Genomic DNA, 18,433 nt, shown 5'->3' with positions numbered 1-18,433 from the left:
GAAGCATCACTTCCTGCTCCTTCTCCCTCCCCATAAAACAGCCCTTGCCTGTCGCTTTTACGAGGTGACACCCTGCTCTCAGCCCGATCCTCCCTGCGCCCGGAGCCTGGGCTCGGCGCGCAGGAGACTGCGTGCACTCTGGCGTCCCCGACCTCTGCCAGGGCGCACGGGGACTCCAGAGCGGATCCTCTACGAGTTCTAATAGGAGGCCAGGGAGCCGGGACATCAGAGACAAATTCCTCCGAAGTCCCCCTCCGGTTCCACTGACTGGAGCCTTTGGGCTGAAACCCCACGAGCTCCCCACCCCCATGTCCATGAGGGGAGCAAAACGGAGCCCCCGGGGGCACGCAGGCTTCGTTCCTGGGTGTTGGTTTTGCTTTTGGTTTTTTCAGCCGGTGCAGCGACCCGGAACAGCGCGGCCGCTTCTCTGACGCCCGCGGCTCCCCACTGCGCCGAGGCGAGCGCCACGGCTAAAGCCCAAGCCTCGGCGCCCGCTGCGCCTGCCGGAGTTCTGCTTGTCCGAGCAGGCAGCGGGGCTCAGGCACGGCGGCGACGTCGAAGGGCCAGTCGGCAGACAGGGCTGGGTCTCCGCGACCAGGGCGCCGCAGGAAAGCCCTGCAAACGGTGGGTCGAGGGTGGTGGCGGCGGCGGCGGCGGAGGTGGCGAGAAAGGCGCCACGGGCCTGGCGGAGAAGAGGGTTTCCGTGGGGGTCGAACAAAGGAATTCGCCCTCGGAAGAAAGGGGCCGAGCATGCAGCCGGGAATGGCCAACCCTGGAGACCTGCAGGAGTGCGAGCGCTGCGACATTAGTCCCAGGGATCCAACGAAATCTGCCCCGCTGAGGGCCCCAGCCTGGCATCTCCATTCGGCCTCTCTCTTCTGGTCAATCCCGCTTTAATGGGGGTGGTGGGTGTGCACCCAGAGTGCCACCTTTCCTGGGAAGAGGGGACAGAGCAGGACCCGTGCTCTCGGTCAGAGGAGGCAAACACATCCCACTAACCCTCCCCCCATTCATCCTCTAGTCGTGGGGTCATTATCCCCATTTTCCAGACGCTGCCAATTAAGGCACCCGCAAAACCACCCCTTCCCCCGCCCCCATGGCAACGCTCGGGCTCCTGAGGCCCAAGCGCGCTCGGAAACGAAAAGCGTCAGGGGGCTACAGGGCCGGAGCCCCCTCTTCCCGCCGTCCTCGGAAGGGGTGGAGGGGACACGGTTGTAAGGTGCTCGGCTTCTTTTCTGTGCTTGACATGAATAAGGGGATTAGGACGGCAAGTTTCCGTCGTTCACTCCGTGGGACAAAGGGCCCCGCGGTTTGAGCGGCACAGCCTCTGATTAAACGACAGAGCCCTGTCACTCAGCACCATCCTAGGTACTTGTGTTCGTGACATAATCTTATTAGAAGATAAAACCGGCGAAATCCTTTTCATAATGAAAAGTTACATTTAATGGCCGGACTCTCCCCCCACCTCCCTCCCCGGAGCCTGCTCGCCTTTCCCCGTTGCTGTTGGATATGGCTCGCCTATAATTGGCATTTAAAGCACCAAGTCCGGGAGAAAAACGGGGTTTAGGGTTTTTGTAATCCCCCTAAACTGTCTTTGTTCGAAATCTCCACAGATACAAGTCTGTTAAGAGTAAATATTTGTGGATTGATACAACCACATTTCCCCCCTGCAAACCAAATCCAAAAAAAAAAAAAAAAAAAAAAAAAACCCGCCACTCGCCGCCCTCGGGCTGGGGCGCAGGAGGGAGGGGGCTGGGGTCGGCCCTAGCATCCGCGCCGGGAACTCGGCTTTCGGGCCGCCTGGTTGCCTCCAGGAGCTGAGGGACTTTGCACATTTCTCAGGCGGGAAAAGGGTCTTAGATTCTCCCCCGCAACCCCTAATTTTCTGTTCTCTCAATAAACAAACCTCCCGAACTTGCTGCTTTTGGCCAGCCCGAGGGGGTCGGCAGGAGGGCTTGGGGAGGGGCGAGGGCTGTGCTCAACAAGGAATGAAAATGCCAACTCTCCCCGCCAGTCTTACTCCCTCCAGCGGGAGCCTGCAGTGGCTCCAAGGAGAATCACTGGCTCTTTCTGGACCGCGTAAGGCCCCACCTGGCGGGGCACCCCGACCCCAGCCCAGGAGAGCCCCCGAGCCACCAAGGGTCCCCGAAACGCTGAGAAGCCCGAAGGCTGCTGCAGGGCCCTGGACTCCGGGCTTCAGCCCAGCGCGTCCCAGGATCGAATTCCTCCATAAATCAGCTGCCGGGTGAAAGGGCTGCGCTTTAGAAAGGGCAGGACCGTGTGCGCGTATTAGAGCGCGCGGTTCCCAAATCCGGGCTAAACCCCTGGTGACACCGAAATTCATCAACCGCCGCTGGCTCCCGCGGCTCCGCTGCGGAGCCCAGGAGCCTATGCATGGTGTCATCCCACTCCCAGTAAAGAACATGGTGCACGAACCGCCGAGAGGTGGGCCTGGAGGGGTGCGCGGGTGGAGGCCGCTGAAAGCCGCCCCATCCGCGTGTCCGGACGTCGAAGGAAGCTCTCCGCCCAGGGGAAGGCAATTATTCTAACCTTTTTCTTCCTCTGGCCAGGGCTGGCCCTACAGGGCGCAATCCGCGCAGAGGAGGTCAGTGACACCCTGCTCCCAGCCCTCGGGTAGCGACTCCCCCTCCCCACCCCTCCCAGGCTGGGCGTTCTGGGGGAGATTAGCAACAGTGTAGAGCCCGCACCTTCCGGAAGGTCGGTATAGGAGGACTTAGAGAACCCATCCGGCTTTGGGAGTTGGACCCGCCTGGGGGGAAATCTGCTACAGGGTAACTCTGGGCCGGGAAAAATCTGCTACAGAGTTAACTCTGGGCCTGGGGAAGTTGTTCAAGCTTCTCAGCCTCAGTTTCCTCCCCTAACCACAGGGTTGGGACGGTACAGACAGTGAACTTCACAGGGGCTCAACAAACGCCAATGCCTTGCCCTTCTAGAGGCACTACTGCGGGCTGCCTCCCTGTTCAGTAAGGCGCTGCTCCTGCAAGTTCACATCTACACTGACCATGCTTAGGAGTCTCTTGGAAAAAATGGGACCTACGTGTCTCAGTAGTAATGAGGGCCCATCCACAGGCTGGCCTTGGCTCCGAGGAGCAGCCTCTGGCATCCAGACCGGCACCATGCCCTTTTCAAGGGAAAAAATAAAAATAAAAACACAAGCTCCCAACCTGGGTGAGGAACAGAAGGGTGGGCAAGACCCCTCTGGGAGGCCTGTTCAGGAGGCTGCACTTTCTGGGCCTCCCACGCAGGACAGACAATGCATTCCTGCCAGAGGGGGCTGCCTTCGGCTCATTTCCCAGCAGGAAGGAAGAAAACATACATTGACTGCATGCCCAACACTGGCTGGCATCTGGGTTTGTTCCACTTTATTCTCAGAGCAACCCTGTAAGATTGGAATTACTACCCCCTTTTCACAGAGAAGGGAACTGAGGCTCAGGAAGAGCTGTCAGTCCTTCCCTAAAGGCCCTTGGCCTTTGTCACTGGGAGATGGAGACATTCTGGATCCCCATTCTGTAACTGCCAACAAGCTTGCTCTTCCTTTGAGAAAATGTGCCCCACCCAGGACCCCTCCATTTGGAGGAGGTCACCCCAGAGCACCTTGATCCTCTGGAACCCCAAAGGCCTGGGCAGCTCAGTCCTGGTCTGGCGCCCACACCCAACAGCCCAGTAACTATAGCAATCCAGGAATCACATGACAAGAGTCACAGAGTCCCCTTGGAAGGCAGGAGGCGGGAGAAGGGGGGAACAGCAGTCACACCCAACTTGTCCCATCCCAACCCAGTGCTGCTCCTCCCTTCCCGTCACTGCTGCTGAAGCTCCCGGGGAGGCGCTTGGGGGAGGGACCCCTGGCGGCCCTGTGTTTCAGCATGCTCAGCTCATCTTCAGCTACCCAGCAGCTCGGTGGCCTCCTCATTCCTGCCAGCCCCAGTGGGCATCGCTGTTGCTCTAGGTGGCCGTCACAACCTTCCCCAGCTAGCCACCTCCCCACAGTTCCCGGGGAAGCCTCTCTCACAGCACTGGCCCGGCCAGGAAGCAAACATCTTTGTTTCTTCTGGAACCAGGCTCCAGGAACCGGGTTTTTCCTTCAGCAACACTTCCCCCCAGTTCACCAAGTGCCAAGGCCAGCCAGGTGCTCTGCCATCAGCCAGGACATTCGTCCAGGGCTGGTCTGAGCCAAGCTCCCAATTGAGACAAAGCCTCCCCACAAATGTACCCACACCTCCCCAGATCCCCAGCCCCTCATCCTCCCTTTGGGGCCCCAAGGTCAGCAGGGCAGGTCCAGCGGCTGCCAGTCAAGATGCTGAGCAGAAATGGATACAATATTATCCAGGGAATAACAAAGGAAGGGCCCACGCAGAAATTTATTTGTACTGATCAGGCGAAGCAAAGGTAAAGGGCAGAGAGGAAGTGCTGTCAGCCGGCCTGAAACCCAAGAAAGTTGCCATTCCGAGCACAGTGGCCCCTTATGCCCCACCACTCCTCACCGCAGCAGTAGTTAAAGCAAACACAAGCCCTTCACTGCCCCGTCAGTTACACCTTCCCCCCAAAATTACACAAACTTTGAAACATTTTTCTGAGAGAAGATGGATGCTTCAGGAGACTTGAGGTCAAGGCTAGGCTGTTTAAAGTATATTATTAACAAATAAACATTTACTGCAAAAAAAAAAAAAAGGAAGAGAGAGAGAGAGAAAAACCCTATAGGCCACCGGGGAACCAAATCATGTTGCTTTTGGCATCAAATGACAGGAGACATTTATGACATGAATGGAGAACACCAGCCGGTCGATGAAATGGCAAACGTCTGCCACTTTGCTTCCTCTACCTTCGTGAATCAACTTTTTCAAATATGGTTTTCAGCCTTAGCCCTCTCTCACTACCACCGTCTCTCCACTTCTGACTGCAGTGGTAATAAATATATATAATTTTGGTTTTGCTCTTTGCTGCCATCAGCACAGAATCTGGTTGGAGAGGGCCGGAGGAACTTCCGGCTGGGTCAGCCAGACAGCCAAGGGCCCTGGGTCCTCGGGCACCCCCAACTGACTGACAGCTCACACGCGGCTCCTTGGATGAGTAGACTATCCCTCCCTTCCTCCCTCCCCTGGCTGAGGCTTGACTGTGGTGTCCAACAAATTGGAAGTTATAACTCATGTCGGTGAGAGTATCCTCCATCCTTCAGCCTAACTGATGCCAAAGTAGGACTGGTGTTTTTGCTCTTCCTTTTCTTTATTTTTTAGAAACTCCAGAGCCTCAGGACAAAGGCAGCTCCTTGGAGAAGCATCGCCAGCCACCCATGGGTGGAAACCTCACAAGGCCACAGAGCCCGAGCTGGAGGGGTCTTCCGAGTTCCTGGAATGGTGTCTCTCCACCTTTCAAACCTCATCTTCCTTCTGAGAAATAGACAAATCCCCCGGACCTCTCCTTCACCTACCCCCTTCTCCATTGGCTGAGCTTTATTTTCTGTGGCTTCAATCACAAAACAGTAAGTACAAACAGTTCTTCAAATATGAATTATTAAGCTTTTCCAAGCTATATGGAGGCCCTGGAGACGCCAATTGTTTCCCGGTGGAAATACTGTTGCTCTGGACCACCCTCTGTTTGCCACCAAAGCAAAAAGAGCCAGCACACCCGGCCACCCTCCGTCTGCCCCCAAGGAGAAAGAGCACAGCACACCCGGCCACCCTCCGTCTGTCCCCAGGGAGAAAGAGCACAGCACACCCGTCTGCCCCCAAAGGAGAAAGAGCCCAGCACAGCTGGCCACCCTGTTGTGGCCCTTTCTGATAATGCAGTTGGCACCTGTGCGCACCCACACAATCAGGTTTTCCACCTCTCTTGAGGCACAGGAGAGGATAATGGATCCCCCGGAGAATGGAATATTTATTAAAATTCCACCAGGTGCCTGTGTAATCCTCACAACCACCCTGCAAAGTCACATCATCACCCCCAGTTTGTTGATGAGGCCCCGGCTCAGAGATGGGCAACCACTTAGCGAAGATCACACAGCTGCTAAGACTTGGGGCTGGGAGGTGAACTCAGGTCTGACTCCGAGTCTAAAGCTCTTTTCACAGCTGAGGAAGGCAAGACTTTTACAGTGTCCTACGAAGGGAAAGGCAATGGCTTCCCCAGGGTGCTCCTCATCCTCCCTGCATGGAGAGGCTCATGGTAAACCCTGTGTACCATGGAACCTGGGTATAGAACCTGTTGGCAGTGTGGTGTGTGTCCTTGGAGACAAGGTATTCCCTGCCATGCTCATGGTGAGAAGAGTAACAGCAATAACTTCCAGAGTATTAATAACAAGCCAGGCAAGATGCCAGGTCCTTTGAGGCACCTTATCTCAAGTCCTTATAAGAATACTTGCCCCCAGCAGAATAAGTCCCCATTTCACAGAGGAGGATCAGGTAGGTGCCAGGGCCGTGTGGTCTCTAAGCCTGGCTCCAATGGACAGGGCAGTAAAGAGCTGACAGTCACCAATCACATACCCCAGAGGAGATCCTCCCAGCCTGCTTCCCCCACTCAAGAAAAATAGGGCAAACAAATAAGGCCACACCAGCCCAGCGCCCAGGGAGTCGAGGGTGAGCCAGGAGTCACTGTGAATAATGCCTCCGTTCAGCAGCAGGGGACTGCAGCCTCAGGAAGGCCTGTGCTTACCGTCTTGCACACAGCCAAGGTGCTGGGGTTAAATGGAGAGGTACCCTCCAAAGGGCCAGAGGGTCCCCAGACTTGGGCTGCCAGGGTGAGCCCTTTGGGCCTCAGCCCCCAGAGACAGCACCATAGAAGCCTTTTTGTAAGGCAAAGTCCTGGCTCCTCCTCCCAAGCAGTTTCCAGGACAGGCGCTCTGCAGCCCTGAATGAGTTTGATGGTTGGGGCAGGGGGGCTCGTTGGTTGGGGTACACACTGGGGAAGGGGTGCTGCTTGAGACTGGCACCCTGCAGGAGGGCCTATGGGAGGCCTTCCAGGCTGGCAGAAGAAGTAGCCAGAGAAGGCCGGAGCCTGACTGCTCTCCCCCTGGGCCACACCCGAACGCGGGAGCTGGATGGGGAGTGTGGGGGGAGAGGTGAGCCTCCCAAGAAGGTCTTTCCCGGGGTAAACACTTCCAAGGAAAGGAATGCGCAGGGCAGAGCGGTTGGGCCACTGGAGCCACAGCCAGCTGGGGGAAATTTTTAAAAAACTCACCCCAGGACTCAAGAGGGGTTTTTGTGAAACTCAATCAAAGCCTCGATGCTCCCCTGCTGCCAACGTAGGCACATCCTACCTGGACAGGCGAGCCCAAAGGGCCCCCAGCGGGCCCGGCGGAGCCCTGGAAGTCTGTGCCGCCGAGAGGCTCGGCCGCCCGGGCAGGCCCTGCGGGCGGAAGGACGCCGCGGCCCCGCCGCCGAGGTAGGAGCGCGGCCCGGGCCGGAACCCCGCGTCTCGCCGTGCACAAAGGCGCCCGCTTGCACCCCAGCGGGTCTCGGGTCGCCAAACCTGGGAACTGTCTTACAAGCGATTAGACTCCATTTTGTGACAGATTTTTGGACTCTCCCACCGACCCTCCCCCCTTCCGGAGCCTCCTCCAGGAATTCTCCACCTCTTCAGGATAAAAACCCTTTCCAGACGAGCGACAGACGGCAAGAAAAGAGAGTTACATAATTCTATTCGGCCAGGCCGCCAAGATAAAAACATGGGAGGGGGGAACGTGCCTTATTTTTCATTTGTTCTCCGGTGGAGGACGGTGAGAGGTGTTCTGATTTGGGGGAGGCTGCGTTTCCTCTCCGTTTCCTAACTGGTTTTCTGTCCGAAAAGGCTGCTTTTTCTTTTTTTTGAAGGAGCCCCCAAAAATCACACATGGGGAAAAAGGAGACTTTTGGAGTTAAGAGTGAAAATGCCCAACTCCACGGCCGGCGCTCTGCTCTGCCCGCCAAGGATGTACAAGAGGATTTTTATCAAATTCGGCTCAATGTGCCCCAGTGTCAATTAATCACCCCCGTGGTGCGTAAGAGAACTTGGCACTTCTGGGTGTCTGGGATCTTTGAGAACAAATCGAAAGGAAGAAGAGACACTTACTAAAAATGGCAACCTCTTTTTAAGGACGGAGCCCTGCAACTCAGCCAGGGGTGAGGACACATTTTTCAGAAGTTGTGTTTGGTGGGGGGATTGTTAATTTCCCAATACCGCTGACGCACAGACTCGACAATATCAAGAAGGCACGTTTCTGCGCCCGCTTGCTTGGATTCCTGTCTGAAAAGCATTTACGCACAGATGAAATAAATATGCATCTGCAATTCTCAAAGAAAAAAAGAAATGTGAATAAAAAAAATTTTATTGTGCAAAGAACATCCCTTTCCAGTGGCTGCTGCCTGACTGGAGCGGCGCTCCAGCTCCCTGTGAAACGACTCACTGGCTATTTGTCCTGATAACAATCACCCCACCCCCACCCCCCCACCCCCAGCACATCCTGCCGGCCGGCCTAACGCAGATACCTAATTGGCGTTATTGGAAAAAATAGAATGAGGGTGGAGGAGTGAACTGTCCACAGCTAGAATAATGCACTCCCCACCCCAGGCTTCAGCCCCACAGGATCCAGACTGAGTGAGGTCTTCGGACCTGAGATTCGCCCTGTGCCAAAAATCATTCTCAACACACCGGACTGCACTGAAGAAGCTGGCTGTTAGGTGACTTTTTCCTTTTCTTTTTAAAACAAATATACTTTGGACAAAGCAGTAGCAAATGCTTAACGTTTAATTGTTTTGTAAGATGAGGGGGTGAGCCGCTCATCTCTAAGGCAACATCCAGCTGAAATTTCGTGACTTTACCATTCTGTGCCTGAAGAACCAGGGGTTATCCTTTCCTTTTTTTAAAGAGAAGCTCCGTAAATAATTATGGGGAGTGGGGGGAGGGCAGAATATGTACACGCGATTCATAAGTCTTTTCAATATATTAAAAAGTTTTTTTCTTTTTTTTAAGCCATGCAAATGATTCGGAGGCCGGTTCTAGTTTCCTGGGCCCCCTTCCCCCATGTGTTGTCGTAAAGGCTGGTGGCTGAGCTGGGTGTAAGTGGCACTGCCAGAGCTCGGGATCAGGCAAGCAGAGTGAGGCCAGGGGTGCAGGGCGTGGTGGGGAGGGGGCTAGAGGCTGGTGCACCCTACAGAGGGGCTCCTCTAGCCAGCCCAGAGCCCACAGCCACATCTACCCCAAACTATTTTCCCCATTCAATTTGTGCTGCTCTATGCTTGGGCTGTGACTGAACGGACTGGCGTCTCCCTCTCCCGGAACTAGAATCATATTAGTTCAGAGCACAGCACAAAGCCGACCTACGGCAGTGTGCCTAAATCTGGGGTGCTTCCTACTGAGAGGAAGGCCTCAGCTGCACTCTGGGACCAGCAAAACAGCTGAACCTCTGAATGGACTCCAATCCCTACCCAAAGATCCCTCAGCTGGAAGAAAGAGCTAGGTGCAAAAAGCAGCTCAGGCTCAGCCCCCAGACCACCAGGCACAGCCAGAGCCTTTTGGGGTAGAATCCGATGCCCTCTCTAGGGCTCTGGCCTGCACTGTTTCCAGGCCTCAGTTAAACAGTTGGGCTGCGCTGCTTTCCACTAGGCCCTGGATTGGGGACAATCCCTGGGCAGAACAGGTAGGTTGCACTCACCACGAGGCGCCGGCAGCCCAGCTTTTCCTTCCCTGGAGGCTTGGGCATACACAGCACTCTCTGAGCACCAAACCACCTAAGCAGCCTACCCGCTCTGCAGCCTCATCCAGGACGGTTTTCTGGCATCACTAAAGTTTTCGCAGGCACCCACTGTGTCTGCAACAGAGCTTTGGGAATCCCCACATCCCTCTTTCAGTTGTGGCTCCTCACTGCCTCCCTCCCAATTGCAGTGCCAGGCAGAAAACCCAGGAGGTCAAAAGAAAAAGCCTGCATGTCCTGTTGTCTGTCCCCAGTCCCGGCCATACAAATCCAGTCTCAGCTAAAAACTAGTTAGCAAGAAGGGCTCAACCCACATCTCTGGCCTCAGCCCTGAGGTTTGGGTTATACCAGGGCAGAGCGGGCCATCTCCCCCCTCAATACACACTACCAGAAAGGAGGCCTTGTGGGGAGGGCTGATTCAGTCAGCTCCTCACTCCCATTGGGAGCCCCAAATTGTAACTTGCCACCTTTTGAGATCCTCTTCCTAGAATGCTTCTCCAACCAAAGAAAACTGCAAGTGCAAAATTCCCGCATGGAACGGTTTGGGGAATATGGACATTCTTTTCTCTCCATCAGGGACTAAAAGTGCAGCAGGGAGCCTGGCAGAAAGGGGGCCTCCCTTGCCGCTCAGGCCGTTCAGTGTCCCAGCACTCCACCTCCTGGCTCCTGGCTCCAGGCTCCAGGAATCCCAAACCCCCACACACCAGGCCCTTGAAGCAGTCCGCCAGGCCTGGCTCCCTAAAACATTATTTTCCTTTGGAAATCAGTTTTGGGTTCCCAATTCAGGCCTCCGTAGCGCCAGACCTATATCCCAGGACCCAGGCACCAAATCCCTCGGCCGGCCCAGCGCAGGATTCCGGGACAACGGATGGCAACTGGGGGCCGTCCGGAGGCTCCCAGGACCCCATCAGTGCCGGCTGGGCTGGGCTGGTCCGCCCCAGCCCCAAGACGCGCAGCTCTCGGAACCCTTGGAGCTGCCCGGCCCAGCCGCGCACAGAGCCGGCGGCAGAGCCGGGCGCGGGCCGGGCCCGGCAGGGGGCTGACCGGGCTCGAGTGCCGGGCGGTGGCGGGGAAGGAGGACGAGAAGCGCTTACTGTTGGTAGTCTTGTTTGCAGTACAGTTTCCGATCCCGGAAGTAGCAGCTGGTGGTGAGGGCTTGCTGACACGCCGCGCACTGCAAACACTCCTCGTGCCAGGACGACTCGTTGACTCGCATCAGGAAGCGGTCGGAGATGGGCCGCTGGCAGCCCTCGCAGACGGCGGGATGCGGGCAGTCGGAGCCTGTAGCGCACAGGGCGAAAGCCCGGCCGTCAGCGCCGCCCGGCCCAGCCCCGGCGTCCCGGTCGCACCGGGCCCACAGCCCCCGGCCCCGAGGGCTCGGGCCGCCCGGGATCACCGCCTGCCGCCTGCGCTCCCCGGACCGCCGCGCTAGGGGCCGGGCGGCCCCGGCTAGTCCGTCCCAGTCCTCAGGCTCCGGCGTGGAGAGGCCGCGGGCCTCGAGCCTTGGCTCGGCGCTGTGCTCTCCCCTTCTCCGGAGAATCCGCGCTCCGTGTTAAGACAAATGACAACGAGCACGGCGCAGGGTGGCCGGCTGGGACCAAGACAGGCGAGGTGAGGCTGGGGTGCTCGCTGGCTGACACGCCCCACGGTGGCGTTCGTGGTCTTCTATCCCCGATCTCCCCAAAATCTGTGGTTTGAGTGACCAGGGAGACGTTTTTCTCTTAGAATCTCCCCCACCCCAGGTGACCTTGCGCCTCTCCCAAGCTCGCCAAGGTCATTGCTAGGTCCTCCATCACCCCTGCCACCCGCCACCTACCACACCGGAGTGGCAGCTCTAGAACCTAGGCCTGGAAAGGATGGTGGGTGGCGACTGGAGCTGTCCTGTCCCCTCAGGACGCCTGCCGGAGGCGTACTTGCGGCCCTCTGGCGATCACTCCAGGAGTCCTGTCTCTGCCTCCTCCCCATGTCCTGCAAACCCATTTCCTTTATCCGTTGGCCCCGACGCCCGTGTCCACAGCCGGACGACGCCCCATCCCACGCCCGAGACCACTCGGGCGTTCCAACCCCGCACTCACCCAGCAGCACCCCCAGAGTGGCGGGCCCGGGGCGCAGGGCGTGCTCCTCCATCTTGATGCCGTCCAACATCTTGGCGCAGTCCGTCTGCCCGCGAGAGAAGCACCTCTCCAGCGACTCAGGACCTGTTGCTATATCCATGGGACGCGGGGCGCGCTGCGGACCCCGCCGGCTGGGCTGCTCGCCCGCCGGCCCGTCCACCCGCTCTCTGCCGCCGCGGCCCTGGAACCGGGGAGGCGCGGCCCCCGCAGGGCAGGGGTTGCGCCGGCCCCCGGCGATCGTGGAGCGGCGACGCGCTGGCCCCGGGCCCCGGCGTCGTGCGGGCGGGCCGGGGCGGCTGCAGCCCGCGCCGCGCTCTCCCGGACACTTGCAGCCACGCGCGCCGGCTCCTCTGTCACCTGCTTGTCAGTCCCGGAGCCCGGCGGCGGCGGCTGCTGCAGACGGAGCCGCGGGGAGGAGGCGGCGTCGGCGGTGGCGGTGGCGGTGGCGGTGGCGGCGGGCGGGGGAGGGGGTGGGGGTGCAGGGGCGGCCCCGCGGGCCGCGGGGGGGGCGCGCGGCGCAGCGGGGTCCCGGGCGGGGCGCAGCGGGCCGCGGGGCTCCGGGCGCGCTCCCCGCGCTACTCCAGTGCCATGGTGCGCCCGCTGAGCCGCCGGGTTTAGAGCTGGGGCTGGCGGCGGAGGGATACGGGCCGCCTCACCTCCCGAAACTTCCTGACATTTGAACCCCGCGTCCGGTATCCCTGCGCCGGGATGCGCCGCCGGCTCCACGTCAAATAGTGCCGTCCCGCCCCCCCGCGCGCCCCGGGGCTCCGCGCCCCTGGCCCGCGCCCCGCGCCGCGCCTGGCCCCGAGCGCAGGCCCCGGCTCCCCGGCCCGGCCGGCCGCCCCGCGGGCCCCTCGCAGAAGTTTTGATCGTCTTCGAAACAAATCCTTCTGCTCCACCCCCTTGAAAAATTGATTTGGGAGTTGGGGAGCGAAGGCTTTCTTTTTTCTCCCCTGCCTTCTTTATTATTAATATTTTGTAAAGCTCCAGCGCTACGAGGAGTGGCCCCGAGCGAGGCCAGACTGCGCGGACGGCAGGGAGCGCGGCGGCTCCGCCAGGGGACGGCGCCGGCCGGGAGTGGCCGCTCGGGAACCCCCGACTGTCGGCCGAGGTAGGTCGCGGGGGCTGAGTCGGCGTCCCCCGGGCGGCGGCGCCTGCTCGGGGCGGCTTGGTCCGCGGAGAGGGCCGGCTCCCAGGAACGAAGGACGGGGGCGGGCAGAAGGCGAGGACGGCTGGCCCTGGACTCGTGCAAGGGGGGCCCAGGCCCAGGAACGGGGAGTGAGCCTGGAGTGTGGGTGAGGGGTCTGGGAAAGCTCCGGGCCTGGCAGAGATTGGGCGGGGGACTGAGCCGATGGGATGTTGGGGCCCCGGGATCGAGAATAGGGGACACTGGGCCGACAAGGAAGGTCAGGCCTGGGTTCAGGCGACCGAGAGTTTAGAGGACAACTAAGGCTGGAAAAGGGGTCCCCGGGCAGGGGCAGGAGCAGTGGGCAAGACCCGGGCCTCCTAGGGTTTGCAGTGAGGGGCGCTAGGAGGGAGTGGTGGCCCCAGGGTAGCGGCTCTGAAGAAATTAGGTTGGCTGCCAAGGCCGGGGTCCTTTGGCGGGTCGGGTGCCCGGCCAGGGGTCGCTGGGACGCGCGGATCAAGGACAGTGCTCTAGCCAGCCTGGGCAAAGTGGACCTCGGCAACGGGACGCGAAAGCTGGCGAGATGGAGCTGCCGACTTCCGCGCCAGCCAGGCCTGGCACCCGCGTCCGGTGCGAGAGGCCACAGCGTCGGACCGGCTGTCTGCGGCCCGTGGTCCCCACCGACGCGCGGCTCACCGGGGAGCAGGGGGCGGGTGCGGCCCGGGGTAGCGGCGGGCTGACCCCCCGCGATCCGCTGCGGGGCGGCCCCGGCCCCTCCCGGAGCGAGGCAGCGGCGCGGAGCCGGGCGGGGGCGGAGGGCATGGGGGGCGGGTCCCCTGACCTCGCTGGAGGCGAAAGGGCGGATCGGATTTGGAACCTGCGGGAGGCTCGGTCAGAAGTGGCCCCCTGCGCCGCGGGGCCCCGCGGAGGGGCCCGGCTTTGTGGAGGATTAGAGGCTCCCGCCCCACCCTACCTGCGTGTGTGTCTGTGGGTATCTGTGTGTGTCTGTGCGTGTCGGGCCCCCGCCTCTGCGGCTCTTGCCTCCGTGTGCTCCTTGGCTCTGCACACACGGTATGTGTGTCCCTGCAACCTTCCAGACTCCCAGGGGTGAATCTGCGGATCTGTGTCTGAGTCCCCTGCACCCGTGTGTATGTGAATGTGTGGGTCCTTCGTGCCTGTGTCTGGGGTGTGTGTCCGCATCATTTCATGCGGGGGCCTAAGTCTTTGTGCGTGTCTCAGCCTCTGTATTGTGTCTGCGATCCTTTTCTGTATGGGTGTCTCTGTCAGCTTTGCGTATCTGTGCGTATCTCCGGGGTTCTGAATGCTTCTGTGTGCTCGCGTGTCTCCTAGCGTGTGTGTGTGTGTGTGTGTGTTTGTGTGTGGTGGGGGGCTTTGTGCTTTCGTGTATTTCTAGGCGCCTTTGTGTGGCTAGGTCGGGGAGAGTGGACAGTCAATGTAGAGTTTCTCTCCCACATCTCGGTCCCCTCTTTGCTTGACCTGGAAACCCCAGGCCTGGACCCGTGAAGTTGGGCTGGGCCTGAGCCGCCTTCTCCGGGCATCTGGGGCGGGGGCGCGGCTGCTGCAGGGAGAAGCCGGGCGGGCAAGGCTTCGGCGCACAGAGCCAGAGTCCCGAGGCGCGGAGCGCGGCTCGGGGCCGGCGGGCGGACCAGGCACTTTCTGCCCTCTGCTGGTCGCGGTCCGTCCCTGCAACCGGGGCTGGGCGACTGCCTGCAGGCGAGAGTCCTCGTTCCAGGCCCAGACCCTCTCCCTCTCCTTCAGGGTGCACATGGTAATACTCTCTCGTCACAGGCCCTGCACCCCCAACTCCTGGCGCAAGGCTCCATCCCCTCCCCACCTTCCCTGTGCCTGGCCTCTCCTACCCTACAGCTCTCCTTTCCCCCTCCTTGGCTGAATGAGGGCCCCTGCGATCCAGCCTCCCAGCCTTCTCTAACTCGGGCTGGCGTCCCGTGCCGATCTGGGGCCGCTGGCTGTGCCCGGAGGCGCATTCCCCGGACCACTCGAAGGCCTGGTCTCAAGGCAGGAGGACTTGTGGGAAGTCCCCCCTCCGTGCCGCGTCTGGTCTGTCCGGGGGCGCATGCATTCTCAGCGCTCTTCCGCGCTCCTGCCAGTCATATCCCACGCCACCAAGGCGGATATAGGGCGGTCTGCCGCCATGCGGCCCGCGCCCAGATAGGGGCGCTGGCTCGGTGGACGCCAGAGCCTGGCTGCCTTCTCTGGTCTGGGGTGGGGCTGCTGAGTCCACACCCCTTGAGTCCCTCTGCATGCCTTCCCCGCTGTCCATTCATTCCCCCTACACACACACACACACACACACACACACACACACACACACACACACCCTCCCTATAGGCCCCGTTCCTTGCCCTTTGTCCTCACTCCTCGTGTCCCGTGCTCCCAGCTGAGTTGGCCGGTCTCGGGTCCTTCGCACGCAGACGCGCGGAGGCCCCAGATCTCTCCAGCACAATCGGGGCTCCCGCGCCTCTCCACCGCTTCCCTTGCCGAAGAAGCGAAGAAGCGGCCGACTGGACGGCACAGCAGGGGCCGAGGCCCAGAGCCGGCTCCTGCCCGCAGGCGGCGAACCGCACCTTGCTCCGCCAGGCCCCTGCGGGTGCGATCCGTGACCCGCAGATTCTCCCGGGCGCCTCTGGCCCACGACGCGGGGGCTGCTCGCTCCACGCAGGCGGCTCCGGGATGCTCTCCCGCTCAGATTTCAGCGGCAGAAACAGCCTCGGATTCTCTCTACCTGGGGGAAAGACTGAGTCGGGGGCTCGGAATCACTGGAAGAAGCGAGAATGGAAAGGGAGGCTCTGGAGCGGGGGTCCCGGCTCCTTCCAGTCTGCGGACGCCCCAGCTCCATTGAGCCCCGCCCTAGTCCCCCCTGCTCCTCTTCTTAGGGCCTTGCACCCTCTCCTCTGCGCTACCCGCCTCCCTCGAGCACGGCTCTATGAGCTGCCCTCCCCCACCCCACCCAGCCCTGTCCATCCCGCTCCGGGCTGTCTGGATTGTTTTGTGCTTCTGACCAGAGCCAGAGCCACACTGCCCCCTCCCAGTTTACCATCCCAGCTGGAGGCACGGATCTGGGGCAGCGCAGGGTGCAGTCCTGGCCGGGTTCGGAGGAGTGGGAAGGCAAGGACCAGGAGCTGCGAGTGTCTCTATTCCACTCTGCCCGGAGAACCAGGGCTGCAGAGAGCCTGGGCCGTCCCACGCTGTCCCGGCGCCATCAGCCCTGCCGAGCCTCAGATCCTTGAGAGGCGGCCAGACTGGGGGGACCAGAGCCGCCCGAGCAGTGGGCCAGGTTGGGGGCTGATATTCCTGGGAGGTGGCCCCGGGTCTAGGGTCCTGGGAGAACCACACTGACTCCGGAAGTGGAGCGGGAACACCCAGAGACTGAGTGCTGGAAACTTTCCAGCCAGCAGTGACCATGTTATGCTTTTTGGACCCCAGCGGGGCTGGACCCCAGGGCACATGGGCCAAAGGGTCAGGCCCTTCTCAGCTAGAGATGGCCGTGTGTGATCGTCACAGAGTAACACAGCCACCTTGCCGCAGAGCGGTGCAAATGTCTGTGGTCTTGCTGTGCCGGTGGGAGACCTCACAGCGACCTTGAACCCAGGTGGAGGCCCACACACAGGAGTAAAGTGATGGCGCCCAGCTGGGGTCCTTTGAATCAGGGCTGGGAACTGGTTCTCTCTCCCATTGGGGTTTTCCAGCCTGATGGGAGAGGGGCTGCAGGGAGACAGGATTTGTGGCAGAATTTGCTGGTGAGGCAGAGCTGGGGCTCTGAGGCTGCATGCAAGTGTGTGTGTCTGTGTGCAGTGGGGAGACAGCCAGCCCCAGCAAAGCCCCTAAGTCCTTCCTGTAGCTTCCCCTTCAGTGGGTAGGGGCTCTGGCCACAGACCCATGACTTTCCAGCACAAGGTCTGGGTCTTTAGTCATGGGATTCCTCCACATTGGGTCAGGAGATGGTGCTCCCTTAGAGCCCAGGCTGCTGTCAGCTCTCGGGACTGGAGCTCTGAGGGAGACGGTGCCCTGGCGGGGTGGCCCAGTGCTGAGGTCTCACAGTGGCTGGGAGTGGTCAAGAGCAGATCTTGGGGAGCCACCCAGATCTGGTTCAGGATCTGGCCATGGGACCTCAGGAAGGTCCTGCCCTACTCTCTGCACCTCAGCTTCCTCATCTGTCCCACAGGGTTGTCGAGAGGCTGAAACGTAAGTGCTCACCACAACACCCAGCACCTACCAGGCCTCTATACATATTTGGTAAATAATTGGATGGACACTTTGGGAGGGTGAGGCCGGTGGATCACGAGGTCAGGAGTTCAAGACCAACCTGGCCAACATGGTGAAACCCCATCTTTACTAAAAATACAAAAATTAGCTGGGCATGGTGGCATGTGTCTGTAATCCTAGCTATTTGGGAAGCTGAGGCAGGAGAACCGCTTGAATCCGGGAGGTGGAGGTTGCAGTGAACCGAAATTGCACCACTGCACTCCAGCCTGGGTGACAGAGCAAGACTCCGTCTCAAGTAATCATAATAATTGGATGGAAGAGGGGCCATGCTACCAAGACTTGGGGAAATCACAGCTCCCTGCTTCTCCTTCAACCAGGGCTTGAGGGCAAACAGACCCCCTGGGCTCACCTGTGTACCTTCCTCCAGGGCAGGTGAAGCTTAGCTCCAGGAAGGTGTGAGCTGGGCACAGGAGACCTCCAGGCAGTGCCCAGAGGCCCGGCACAGCCTTTGCCACTGGCCCTGCTCTAGAGCCTGGGCCTGCAAGTAGCTGCTCAGAGCTGGACCCTGGCGGGGACACAGAATTAGGGGCGTTAGCCCATTACATCAAAAGCAACCACGTGGGATTCTCAAGATGTCACATATTTTAAAATTTATTTTCTTCAAGAATCTTTGGCTTTCTTGCCAAATGGATGGGCTGGATTATTTCTGCAGCCTGTCTGGAACTGGGAGCTTCCCCAGCTGAGGACCACAGTGAGAGCAGAGAAGACCCAGGATCATATTTGAAACCATAAAAGCCACATTAAGACACTAAGAATAACTCGCAGAAAGACATTTTCTATGAATTGGACGCAGAGTCACAAAACCCAGAAAGTTCCCTGGTCTCTATCTCATGGGCCCGTGTCTGGGGAAGGGGGCCCGATGTGAGGCTGGGGCCAGTGCCCATCCTATTTGATCTTTATCTTAAATCCACTTCAAAATGCTGTGGCTTGGCGGATTGAAGGTTCGCCCCTTCCTGTAATTATTTGGTGTCTGGTAAAGTTTTTATGAGTGTTTGTGCAAATACATGCATTTGATGTGCATTTGTTTTGGTTAGTACCGCTTTATGTAGGAGGTGTGTGCATCTCCTGTTGGCCCTCAGAAAAGAAAAGAAAAATAAAACCAAGACTTCTGGACCAGGCAGAGGGGTGGAGCTGGGGCAATTCCACTGCCAACCACAACCCCTGTGACGTCAGGGGCTCCTGGGCACCAGTGACGATACAAGTTGGTAG

General features: G+C 59.6%; 1 protein-coding gene and 1 long non-coding RNA gene across 5 annotated transcripts in view; one reads left to right on the top strand and one right to left on the bottom strand.

Moving 5' to 3' along the window:
- LMX1B (LIM homeobox transcription factor 1 beta) overlaps positions 1-12,421 on the bottom strand; it is an 86,896-nt gene extending 74,475 nt beyond the window's left edge. For 2 of the 4 annotated variants that reach the window (XM_055351926.2, XM_055351928.2), the window contains exons 1-2: positions 11,755-12,421; positions 10,774-10,960 (exon numbers count right to left, since the gene is read on the bottom strand). In XM_055351926.2, coding sequence (XP_055207901.1) covers positions 10,774-10,960; positions 11,755-11,893 — 326 coding nt within the window. In that variant the 5' untranslated portion in view covers positions 11,894-12,421. The remainder of the gene's footprint in view (positions 1-10,773; positions 10,961-11,754) is intronic. The other 2 variants (XM_055351929.2, XM_055351927.2) reach the window with 2 other exon arrangements.
- Positions 12,422-12,549: 128 nt separating this feature from the next.
- On the top strand, positions 12,550-18,225 carry LOC115935762 (uncharacterized). Its single transcript, XR_008668733.2, has 3 exons — positions 12,550-12,904; positions 17,124-17,194; positions 17,830-18,225. It is a non-coding gene; the product is annotated as an uncharacterized lncRNA (long non-coding RNA).
- The last annotated feature ends 208 nt before the right edge of the window (positions 18,226-18,433 follow it).

This window comes from Gorilla gorilla, chromosome 13, assembly GCF_029281585.2.
Source record: "Gorilla gorilla gorilla isolate KB3781 chromosome 13, NHGRI_mGorGor1-v2.1_pri, whole genome shotgun sequence".
Classification (NCBI taxonomy): Eukaryota; Metazoa; Chordata; class Mammalia; order Primates; family Hominidae; genus Gorilla; species Gorilla gorilla.
This window is presented reverse-complemented; position numbering and strand designations above follow the sequence as displayed.